The sequence below is a fragment of the Cebus imitator genome, unplaced genomic scaffold, assembly GCF_001604975.1.
Source record: "Cebus imitator isolate Cc_AM_T3 unplaced genomic scaffold, Cebus_imitator-1.0 Scaffold76, whole genome shotgun sequence".
NCBI lineage: Eukaryota > Metazoa > Chordata > Mammalia > Primates > Cebidae > Cebus > Cebus imitator.
The window spans coordinates 6,799,474-6,811,742 of record NW_016107391.1 but is presented as its reverse complement, the minus strand read 5'-3'; the positions used below and the strand labels follow the sequence as shown (position 1 = coordinate 6,811,742).

The following is a 12,269-nucleotide window of genomic DNA, read 5'->3' as shown; positions in this document are numbered from 1 at the left end:
AGGAAGGAGACTGCATTTATTTCCCCGGCAAGCCTCTACACTGAAGAGCAGCAGAGGAGCCTTTGCTGTGCCATTGAGCTGACAGTGCCTCATATGCAAAGATAAAGCCACGGAGGCAGGACACTGAGGAGCATCTCTCAGCCTACCCTGAACCATCCGCCATCTTGAGCAGGGAGACACCATGGTTCTGGGGCAGTTTTCCATAAGAACTTGCTTGGAGATACTGCCCTTCTGTTTAATACCATTCTCTAGCCAAATAATTCATGAAGGTGGCATTCAGTCATATACTGTTTTCAGTTCTAAAAGAAAGTTGAAGTGACGGTAGTAAGTTGTGGACTAAAGGCAGCTTAATACCATACTGATGTGGCTTGTCTTCTTTTTCAAGCTTTGTCATTTCTAATTAAGGTTTAAATGGAGAAACTATCATTTTGTAGTTACCTGAGATTTTTCAGTTCTAAAATAAAAACAAAACAAAACAAAAAAAACAACACGTTTAAAAATCCCTCCCCAAGTAACCAGCAGTCAGTTTGATCATTATGGAAGAGAATTTAGATGGCAATGTTTGCAATTGAGGAGAGAGTAGCCAATCACACTTAATGAAACATCAGACCATTTACACTGGAAGGGTCTGGAGTAAGTCGATGTTCAGTGTCCACACTCAAATATCAATCTTGGATTTGGAAATTTGGCTTCACCATTGTAAAGTCTGGGAAGATGAAACGCCTAAATTCTGGGTTCCATAACTTTTCATCTGACAGCTGGTGGTGCCGAACCCCGTCCCCAATTACCTAGGTCATCTTTAAGGTCAATGTCAGCATTGGTAGGATTGATTATGGCCTCCACCTCAAAGCCGGCTAAATTACTGATTTCACTGTGAATAAGGTTCAGCTGCAAAGAAAAGCATGAGGTGGGAAATAACAGGAGAGCTGGGAAGTCTCAGAGAAGGAGCCTTGGGATACAGGTAAAGGGCAGTGGACACTCCAAGTGCATGAGGCACAAAGGGAAGCAGGGAGTTGCTGGCTCAAATGAACCCATTTCAAACATAAGACTCAAATGCTGCTTGGGATGCGGGAGCAAGCAAACTAGGATGAATGTTCAGAGCCTGTGGGAGGTGCTTGGGACAAAAGGAAGCACAAGCCACATTGGATAAGGAAATCAGCTTTCCTTTAAAGGGACTTGTGATATGAGGGCCAAAGTAAGACAGCTGTCAGGACCTAGAATAAGTACTCATTGCTGAGTGTGGGGGCCTGGTGTATGTGAGTGCCCTTATCCTTGAGTGCTGGCCTGGTGCAAACATCCTACCTGGCTGGGGCAAACCCCTAGTGGCTCTGCCATTGTCATCCAAGTGACTATAGGTCTTCAAGGCTGTCCCCATCACTGTGACTGCTGGCTGGCTTCCCTGCCCTGATCAGGGTAGCAAGAAGTGAGAATAGTCTGTTGCTTAGTAACATCTAATTTACGTGCCCATTAGTCATGTAATGCTGAAGTTCCCTGGTGAAACCCAGGGGAGGAAAGTTCTCCAGTAAGACAATGTATTTTTTAAATGGTTTTCACCTTGTTGGTCAGGTTGCTGTGAGTCTCAATGGGTGGTTTATTGAGCATTTTCCTTAAGTTTTATATCTACCCCAATGAATTTGTTCTTTCTGAAGAGCCACTGAATAGGTGTCCCCCCAGCCACTGTTATTCTGTTACAATGGCAATCCTGGCATCTGAGTATTTGAGGAATTCTGAATCTGAAATTCTGTCAGAGGGGTAAGGGGAAGTAATGGGCCTAGGACTGCTGTCATGGGTCCTACTATTCCCCTTGCTTTTCTTTAGGTACAAGCGTCTGCAGGAAAGCTCACTCTTGCACATGCTCTTTCAATGACACTGCTCACTCTTCAGTGACATAAATTCCTAACGCCTGCAGACAACTTCAATGCCTGAGTAGCCTAATCAGAGCTGGTGCTCAAGACTATGACCTTGGCTAGAATAGTGGCTGCAGCCTGCAGGGCTCACCAGGGCACGAGGCTTTGTCCAGGAGCTCACCCAGGAGTGGGCTGTGCACAGACACTTGGCAGGGAAGCTCCTGGCAACAGAGCAGCAAGTCGCTGCATTTCTAGGGCCAAATATTTTGTTGAAAACAAAACCAAACAAAAAACCTGGCACTCCAGAAGTATTGGAAATATAAACACACATTTCTGATTCCCAGAAGCAGTCAGATTCTTAAAGACGGGCATGCTTACACTAAAAGTCATCCTCTGGGAGGAAACAGTTGTCGAATTAAGTATTGTCATACAGCCAATGAAGAATTCTGGCCAGGGCAGTGGACTTCATTTTTGGTTAAAGACTCAGAGAAGAGGACCAAGTTTTATCCATGTGGACTTTCTGGGTTATTGCTCCTAGCACTATAGAGTGATTTAGAGGCCACCCACACCCTTGAAGCTGAAGGAAGCCCATGGGAGTGATCTCACAAAGTGAAGCTCTCAGCAGCTCAGGGCCCTGGCACCAGACAGAGGCACAGAAAAGAGGCAGCACAGGGGCCAGGGCCTGACTGCTGCCATCAGGGAGGAGGGGTGTGGGTAGGCACAGAGTGGGGGGCCTTAGGGTAAGGCAAGTGAACTCCCAGGATTTAGAACAAGACAAAGGAGTTTACTCTATTACTTAGTTCTGCATTTGGCTCCAAGCAAATGCTGTTTATAAAAACTCAAATTAAGCCAATACTCGCTGCTACACACCACCAAAACACACCCCACACAGTGTGAAGAGGCAGGAGATTGGTGAGGAAGGCAGGCAAAGGAGAAAAAGACTCAGTCTACTCAGTGTAATGTGGATGTGTATGCTTTTAAGACATCTATAAATTCCTTTGTTTAAAATACATGTTCAATCCTTAAAATTCACATAATTTTTTCCAATTGTATAGATGCTTCTGGTGTTATATTCGGAAATGCTTCATTGGAAAAGTAGCTATCTTCACAGGCTCTGATTCAGCTAGCTAGGAAGATCCGTAGTGGCCTGTGTCTGACTCTCTTCTGGGGAGAACCACCCACTCTGCCTAGGTGAATGGGATTCTCTGGGGGAAACTTGGCTTTGCTGAAGCAAGGGAGCAGCTGCGGACAGAACTCAAACTCATGGAGAATTCCCAGCTTCCTCTGGACTCACTGCCTTCCCTTCTGACCACAGGCACACCCACTTTTGGAAGTGTAGACTACAGTACCTCAGGGAGCCACTACAACTCAGCATTGAGAATTCCCAGCCAATCAAGTACTGTTTCTCTCTCTCCACATCTGTGGATGAGGTTAGAGTTGTGATTTTCCAACTATGCTCTGCTATACACTGGGGCTCAGCAGAAGTCCTCAGGTTACAGAGCTGAGCCACACAAGTTTTGTTGCTATAAAATGTGTACAAATATGTATTTTTAAATAATCCTGACTGGAAAGTATGTGCTTGAGATGTGTGCATCAGGGGAAAAGAAGGGGGAGGGGAGAAGACTAATTCAAGTACTTTGGAAAGACAAATGGGTAATCAACTTGGCAGGTGGGCCAGTGGGCAGAGGCCAATAGCAAGATGACCATGAACAAAGACAGTAGCTCCACTGTACAGAAGAAAGCCCATGAGCATAGGGTGCAAATGGACCATGTACACCCATGTCTGGACAGGGCCCCACTGTCCAGTCATACATGAATAGGCAAGGTAGAGCCAAGACGGAGGTCCAGTCCTGGGAGGCCCCAGTGTCCCCTCCAACCAGCTAGGGTCAGATCCAATGGGGCTTCTCAGCTACAAGGATGTGTGTCCATCTGAAGCACATGGCAGAGAAGTGGTCCTTGTGGGTTAGGAAATCAGATTTCTGGGAACTGTAAAAATTCCCAAGATTAGTCTGATTTGCTGGGAGGAATAAGGATCATTAATGGTTTCAGAATTTGGGTAAGGTGATTGCTTCTTTGTACCATCATCAGGAAATATGGAAAACTAAGTTTTAAACCACAACCTAAGGAATTTAAAGTAGCTATGAAGACTGTTGGCCACTGGAGAAAGTAACCATAGGGCACTGCCAGCTATAAAGCAGGAGGGGGTCCCACGTGGCTATGCAGTTGGCAGAAAGGGTCTTAGCCAAGGAAACTTCGAGATCCCTTCCAGCATTGGGATCCGAGATCCTAATCTCATTGGCTCTGCTGGGTCAGTTTCTGAGACCAGCAGTACCTGAGTCTTCCTTGTGGTGGGGATGTCCATGGGAAACTTTGTTCCTTACTCATGGTATGCGCTCATCAGAGTAAGTCTCTTTGAAGGCAAGATCTGGTGTGGCTTCCTAACCCTGAGTGCTGCACAATGCCTAAGCCAGTGCTGGGCATCCCCTAGGCATGTAGAGTTAGAACTGAATATCAAACATTCTCAGACGTAACTCAGATGAAATTACTGCCTTTCACTGCTTTCCTTTAAGGCAAGGTTAATGGAAATGCCAGAGCTCAGAAATTGAGCCCTGAGCCTGGCTTGGATCTGAGGCAGCCCAGAGCCAAGGTGCCCTCGCCTGGATAAGAGGGGGCCCCTACCATTTAGGGCAGGGCAGGAGGCAGTCTGTCGAAGATGACAGGGAAGGAGTGCCTGGATGGACATGCAGACTGCCTGACCTGACCTACTTGGCTACAGGAAATAGTACATTCCTTTTGGTTCTTTAAAAAAAAAAATGACAAACCTTTAATTAAGCTAACCAGAAAAAAGAATGAAAGAGAGGGTATCACGGTTGAACTTAAGGAAAAAAAAAAAAAAAAAAAAGTACCTGAGTGGTATGTTGAGTCTAACCTGTGACTGTCAGATTTTGATGTCTCTCATTCTTTCATAACAAGGAAGAAAGCCTGGCTGGTCTCATTTCCCTGTGCTGGACACCTAAAATACAGTTATTTTCCTGTCCCCAAAGTTCACTTCAACGAGGGGAATGGGAAGGGCAATGTTTTCCACAGGACCCTTCCCAGACTCTTCCTGAGAGCCGGAGCTGTCTTCCCTGGGGCACACTACAAGGCTGGCTCCTGCTCTCGCAGCTGTGCTGTATGGCTATCCCTGCACGCATGCATTCCCAGCCTGGATTTCTCCAGAGGCCTTGGGACTGGCAACAAAATCTAGTGTGTCCAGCTAGAAAGAGCCCCACAAAGATAAGGACATGGATAGACACTGCTGGATGGCCAGATGGCCTATAGCTGAGCCATTCCTTTATGGCTTTGTCAGTTTCCTAAACTGTCTCGGAAGTCAGTCCTCAGCCACAGTGGTAGGAAGGGGTGAATGGTTTTTCTCCCTCACTGATGCTTCAAGAGCTCCCTTTCTCCTCACAGTTCTTCCAGCCCCCAGGATAAGGGTGTGTGGATCAAAGAGAGAAAACCCATGGTACGTTATGCCGCCTTGAATGGCCTGTGAGCTGGGGTTGTGATCTTGATCATCTGGGAGGTAAGAAGACTCATCACACCCTCAGACTGCCTTCCCAACTCCTTCAAATAATACTGACTTTACCAAGGAAACTTAAATCATTTACTACCACTGACACATTAGACACATTAGAAATGTTTTTCTGAAAATTTTAAAACCTGTAAAAAGAGGCTGCAAATCTTGGCTGGGTCACAGAGCAAAAGCATTTAGTTGACTCAGATTCACAGCACCGATTTCTTTTTAAAACAATTCAACAATGTGTGTGAACACTGGGCAAAATCACAAGTAATGACTGGGATTACTCGTGAGACTTCAGTATGTGAAATACATCATTAACAACAATTATCAGGCTCCTAAGCCTGGGCCATGCCTCCTGTGAGTAGCTTAGCAACCATGACTTACAGGGCTGTAGCATGCACAGTATCACCTTCTCCACCCCAGCTTGCTTGCAATATTCAAGCACTGGTTTCAATGTCACAGATGGAAAAAGGAGATTCATAGAACACAGGGCACCATATAGACACCATTCTAAAGTACCTCTTGTGAAACATTTCCTAAAATCCAAGTCAAAATTAATGTCAATAACGTTTTAAATGTGCTTTGTGTAAAAACTGTATATCAGTTTCGTGATTCGTGCCCTTTTTTCACTATATGCCATGATTTTCACCTGACAGTAATAGCCAGTAAAAAGTCAGAAAGTAATGCTTCAAAATAATGCTCTAATATATCAACGCTCACTATGTCTCATGCTGCAGGGGTGTAGGGTTCCAGAAAGGGCAGTTGGAACCCTAGTTTGTATCACTGATGCTTAGGCTGACTTCAGATGCTGCTTTATTTTGGGAACATGGAATTTCTTCTGCTAAATAGTGTCTGCTGCACTAATTTTCAGGTACCTCTTCCTGGATATGTGAATCTTGGGTCATAAAGTTGCAAGCACATTAAACAGGAAGGGCAGTTTCTTGGTAGCTTGGTGTTTTCTTTTCACCACTAAGAAGTGTGTAATATGGGAATGAAGGCTAGGCTGGGTCTACATTCAGCCCTTCCTGTTATAGCTGACCACTTTATACTGGGTTCGGTCTTAACCATTCCTTTCAAATTTTCCCTCCAGAAGTCAAGATAAGCACATGAGTTTCACTGTTAAGCTCACTTTCATTCTCCATTTCTTAAGTAACATTAAATGATACGTTTGTAATTTATTATAGAGTATCAATAATCTTCTATGCCTTCTTGTATCCTCACCCTACCAACTCTGAGTAGGAATCAGTCATTATTAGCCAAAATTTTACTTTACTGTATTTTACTTTTATTCATGTGACACCTGGCCCTGAGACCAGATCTATCTGAAAAGGAAAAGAAGAGTTGCTGAGAGCTGACATGTTCCTGGCTCTTGGGAGAAGCCAGCAAGATGTCTGTGGCCTTTGCCCCCTCCCTTCCAGGGCTCACAGAGCCCAGAGGCGGCTGCGATCCCATTTCTTTCAGAAGATCAGAGCAACAAGAAGGGCATCTGCATCTGTGCATGGACATTTTTACAGCCATGTTTGCTGCTACTTTGGAAATATTTTAGCTCACCCAGCAAGTGAGGTGTGAGGAATTCTGATCTGAGGCTGCCTTTGGAGTGGCTGGCAGGAGGTAGCAAGAACACAGGGATGGGAGAGGCCAGGGTGGGAGTGCCTAAGGGCAGAGTGGGAAGAGGGAGAAGGTGACCCCAGGGGCTGAACTGCTCTATAGTTCAAACAGAAACAATATGGATGATGGGTCATGTTAACTTTCAATACATTACCCAAGGGAAATGTTACAGGGGTGAAAGTGGACCCAGGCAGTTGCCTTCACTGCTGAGTTGAAATTTTTTAAAGGAACAAAAAATATTTTAAACAAAAACTTTCAAAGTCCCAGACCTTAAGATGACAACTAGTGCTACTTTTTCTTTTGAAAAATGCATACGAAATACAGAGAATGGTTAAAAATGTAAACAGTAATGGTTATTTTCTGGAACACAGAGTTCACCACAGGAATTGCATCATGAGAGAGAGTGCAATTAGTGACAGAAAGAGGGAAAGGGGTAGGAGGAGAACTTGCAATGACGTGAGCGAGGGAACCGTGTCACTGTGATGCAAAAGAAATTGACAGTGAGGGTTTAAAAATGATGCAGCTTCAGATCCAAGTTTGTTACCACATTCAAACTAAACACAGATTAACTTGGAAAGTCAAATTCATTCCTTTAACTTTTTAAGTATAGCATTAAAAAATTAAGAAGAGCTTAATTCTTTCTTCCCACCCCCTTTTTGGTATCAAGAAATATTAGTTAACTCTCATTCTCAGTTCTTAAAAGCCTTTGCATCATTTTTATTTTCAATAAAAGTGAATCGTCTTTTTACAAAACCATGGCGTCCTGGCAAAGTTGCATCACTGGGGCGGCTGAAAATACATTGCCCATGGTTAAAACAAACAATTAGCTGGAAGAGTCATCTGGTGGTTCAGTGAAGAAACCCGATGCACCCATCAGTACTGTCAAAACAATCCCCTGTACAGGCCTGGGTCAGACCTGAGGATCTACCTTTAGTGCCCCCAGAACAAGCAGGCTGCCGCCTAGATCGTTCACTTCCCACCACCAGGGCTTGACTTCTGCCTAGTTTCCTGGCCGGTGCTATCTGCTGACCCAGTTTATCCCACAGAAGCAGCTCCTCCTCCAGACTAACCAAGGGTCCCCATCTCCCACAGAAGCCTCCTGCCCTCTTTTTTACTACTGTCTCCCTTCTCCAGCTGCCAGGGTCCCCCTTCCCCCAGCATTGTGGCCTCCCCAGCACTTGGCCCTCCCTGAGGCCACTCCCAAAGCTCATGTCCCACTCTCTCTACCCACGAGGCTGAGAGTGGCCCCCGGGACCCCCCCAGCCTTCCAGTGGAGATGGCCTGTGTCCATCTGTCCCGGGGGCCCTCCAGTAGACTGAGGCTGTGCATCTGCCTACCTTCTGGCCGAGGAAGAGGCTCTTGGTGGAGAGGACTGTGAAGCCGTCGGCAGGCGTGCCCTCGGTCGTGCTGTCGGCGCTGGCTGCCTTACTGACTTCACCCTGCTTCTTCTTGCACAGACAGAAGAGTCAGAATGTGGGCCACACAGGCACAGAGAGGCAGCTCCCAAGCCTTGCCCATAACACCCAAGGCGAACAGGAAAACACAACCAGTTCTCAGCATTTCTCCAAGTGGGAGGCTCAGACTCATTTTGAGGTACAAGAGTTCTATGGAGTATGTTAAATTATATTTTTATCACTTTTTGATCTAAAACAAACAAACAAAACAAAAACGGCTACCTAAAGGTAAAACTTCACTTTACAGCGATCATTTAGAATAGAACCATTTTCATAAATTCAGACCAACTAAATGTCTCTTAAGGATCTTCAAATGTCTTTCCTTTCTAGATGTCTGTAATACTATTCAAGCTTAAGCAAAACTGCTCTAGGTCACTAGTTCTCAAAAAGCAGACTAAGGACCATAACCCTCTAACTTTCTTGACTCCAGAAGGTAAGACTCGCTTCCACCCTCCTTCATTGAAGCCAGCCTTAGAGAAAGATGCATGTGGTGACTGTGGTGAACCATCTGTCACCCTGGGGACCCTGACCCAGCAGTAGGTATGGTTCTTGGCCTGCTCTTTAGCTTCTTCCTCAGTGTCATTAAGACTGAAATATGTATGCCCTGGAGTTCCTAAAGATCTTCTGAGAGAGGTACATGACAACCAGAGTTTAAGAAACCAACTTTCCAATCCCCTACTTCCTAACATTTTCCTATAACTGATCTGCCCTAAGAAGGATCTATACCTGTGGTCAACGTTCCACACCAGAGCTCCTTTCGTAACTACCCTCCCCCCACTTCCCAGAGTAAATATTAATATGGCACACCACTGTGGGAGTAGGGATGCATGTTTCTGGCATATTTCTATTAAGGACAAAGCCTGTATTAGAAATGGGTACTTTGGCTAATTTGGAGATTTTCTGCATTCAAATAAATTGTAGAGTAAGGATACTGACAACAATGTTGGTTTTCATTTCCCTTCCCCAAATAAAAAGTACTTCACTCCTGAGGGAGGGTTTAGTGAGAGGAAATCCAGAAAGAAGGGGTGAGAACTATTACAGATGGCCATGCCTTCCTGAAGGATATATCTGAATAAACTCAGGGCAAGTCCTGTGTCCTATCCATTTGCCAATTTAGGATTCAAATTCATTAACATAAACATATTAACGCTTTTTACTTACGATGAAAAGTAACATCTAATTTTGCTAACGGCTTTAACAACAAGGGCTGTTTTAGCAATTATGTTATATGGCAAGCATTTTTCATAAATTTAACGAGCTAAAGGTTACGCTATAAATAGTAGAAAAAGCATTTTATCTGGAAATATGGTACTGGCAAAGATGCAGTTATCACTATTTTGGTTTTCCTAATACTTTGAGTGTTCAACATTTGAAGAGTGAAAGAGAAACAGGTATAACAATTACACGGTAAATCTTAGTGAAGCCGTTTTTGATATACAGTACTTTTCAGGAGCCGAGAATAGGAAAGGCTGCATAACAGACTTTCACAAGTCAGATGTTTTTAATGCAGTGCTTCAACAAAACTGAAGAAATACCTAATTGAGTTAACAGCTGATCAGAAAACAGACTGGTGGAGTTAACAGTAATGGACCAGTGTGCCACGGTTATGTGAGGTGAGAATTATGGGGACACTGGGTGAGGGATGTTCAGGAACACTGTGTACTATCTTTGTAACCCTTCTGTAAATCTAACACTATTCAAAAATAAAATGTTTATTAAAACAAATTGATGTTGGCATATATCAGAGTTCAGAGGACTGAATGATGTTGCTATAACAAAATCCTTTCAATTTCCATTTTTTTAAGTAAACATTTTCCAGACATTTATATCTAGAAATATATAAAAATAGGATACTGAACTGTGTTTCATTTCAGCAATAAGTAATATTCATCTGAGGATACTTGAACTAGTTAGTGGGGAAAAAATCCAGCCAGCCCATCACAAGATGCTTTTCCAATAAAATTTTACCTTTTCCTTAAGTTAGTAGAATTTGTAATGCATTTGTCAGTTTGATCAATTGTATATTAAATATGCCAACTATCCAATCTTGTAGAATCTACTATTTAGCGTGTTTATAAAAGTCAAAAGAAAATTTTTCAAAATTGAAATTTATATACATTATTTTTGTTGTAGAATTCAAAAATATGTAAGAATAGAAATGTGTTAAGGTGAAAGTTTATGGGACAAGTGAAAGAGAAATAAGGAGAAAATGTAAATTTTCCAATGTTAAAAAAAAGAGCTTGTTTGTACATTTTAAATAGATAAATCTGTTTAGTATTTAGATTACATTGGATACATTTAAACAAGAAAAGTTTTTTTCAAATGTCCATATTTACAGTATACAAAAAATACCCTTTGCAGCGATTTAAATTTATGAGAATTTTAGCTGTCATATTTTTAAAATTCTTTGAGAAGGTATACAAGTAAAAAAAGTTTGAAAACCACTGCTCTACTCTAGCCAGTGCAATACCACACATACAGGAGGTGCTCAGTAAATGCTTGGAAATGAGGTAAAGGTGCTTACGCGGAAGAATAAGTAGATAAGGATTTAGTGTTTCCTGACAAGGATACTTGGATTTTAAGAAGTGAGAAAGACCTAGCTGATAGGATTTCAGGCATATGGGAGTTGAGGCTGGTTTGACTGGGAGGAGGGAGGCCCTTGAGCTTCCCTGTGCTCCTAATACAAATTAGTAGCCACATTTGCAGCCAGGTTCTAAGGCTTAGCTGCAATAGTACTGGTGATTTTCAGCAATGATTCGTTAAGGCTGTTGCCCCCAACTCACCCTGCAGTGGGTGGCTTTGCAGCCCTCCACCATCAGAACAGAGGGGCTTTTTTTTCTGCCAGGGGAAGTGGTCCATGGTCACAGGACATAAAAGTGATACTATGTTTGAACTCTGAAGTTCTGTATTTGGGTCCTGGCTCCCTTAACAGTGTGACCTTGGGAAAACTGCTCCCTTTCCCTAAGCCTTAGATTCCTTATTTGGAAAATAAAACAGGATCTGGGAGTGGTGGCTCAGGCCTATAATCCCAACACTTCGGGGGGCCAACGTGGGAGGATACCAGCCTGGGCAACACAGCAAAACCCCACTGCTACCAAAAATGCAAAAGACAGAAAATGAGACCAACACTGGAGAGTTCCTAATTAAGCGATTGGCCTTAGAAAGCAGTAAAGCGCTATAGAGACAAGCCATCACTGCCTGGTTCTATATAGCCCGCCCACTGGCAGAGAACTTCTGCCTTTTTCCTTCAAGGTTCCCACCCGACTGGACAACAGAGCAGGTGCTAAAGATCAGCACTGTTGTCTTGTGAGATGTTAATGCATTCAAATCATAGCAACTATGCCCAAGTTTTTCATAAAATCTATTGTCTGAAATTATGTCTCTTCCTAGTGTTTTGGTATTAAAATGCCTTTTCTTCTACGAAGTAGTTATACTATGGTAGATTCTTTTTATATCTCAGTTTAGGGAAAGTAAAAGTTAGCAAGCAATCCTGTCAGCTCCAAAATGACTGTTATAATTTTATATTGTCCCGCAAACTCAAAAATTCCCATGCACTGGACACTCGCTCAGCTTTGTGTTGAGCAGTAGAAAACGTGTTAGGTCAGAAGCAGCTGGGAGACATTTAAGAAGCTGTAGAACTAAGCATCCAGAAAGACTTATGTAAAATCATCACCCCACATTTACCTATGTTTAGTCTCTTTTATTCTCTTTGAACAGCCTAAAATTTCATTAGAAGGCAAGCAAAATTTTGTAATAGTAGTTTCTCAAATGAACCAATTCCTTTCTCTGGCTTCCCTT

The 12,269-nt window shown here is 43.3% G+C and overlaps 1 protein-coding gene across 9 annotated transcripts in view; it reads right to left on the bottom strand.

Annotated features, from left to right (window-relative positions):
- Positions 1-12,269, bottom strand: part of LOC108307120 (core histone macro-H2A.1) — a 65,922-nt gene that overhangs the window by 17,341 nt on the left and 36,312 nt on the right. For 3 of the 9 annotated variants that reach the window (XM_017532336.2, XM_017532338.2, XM_017532337.2), the window contains 2 exons: positions 8,355-8,465; positions 789-888 (listed from right to left, as the gene is read on the bottom strand). In XM_017532336.2, the coding sequence (XP_017387825.1) occupies positions 789-888; positions 8,355-8,465 (211 nt within the window). The remainder of the gene's footprint in view (positions 1-788; positions 889-8,354; positions 8,466-12,269) is intronic. The other 6 variants (XM_017532340.2, XM_017532341.2, XM_017532342.2 and 3 more) reach the window with 3 other exon arrangements.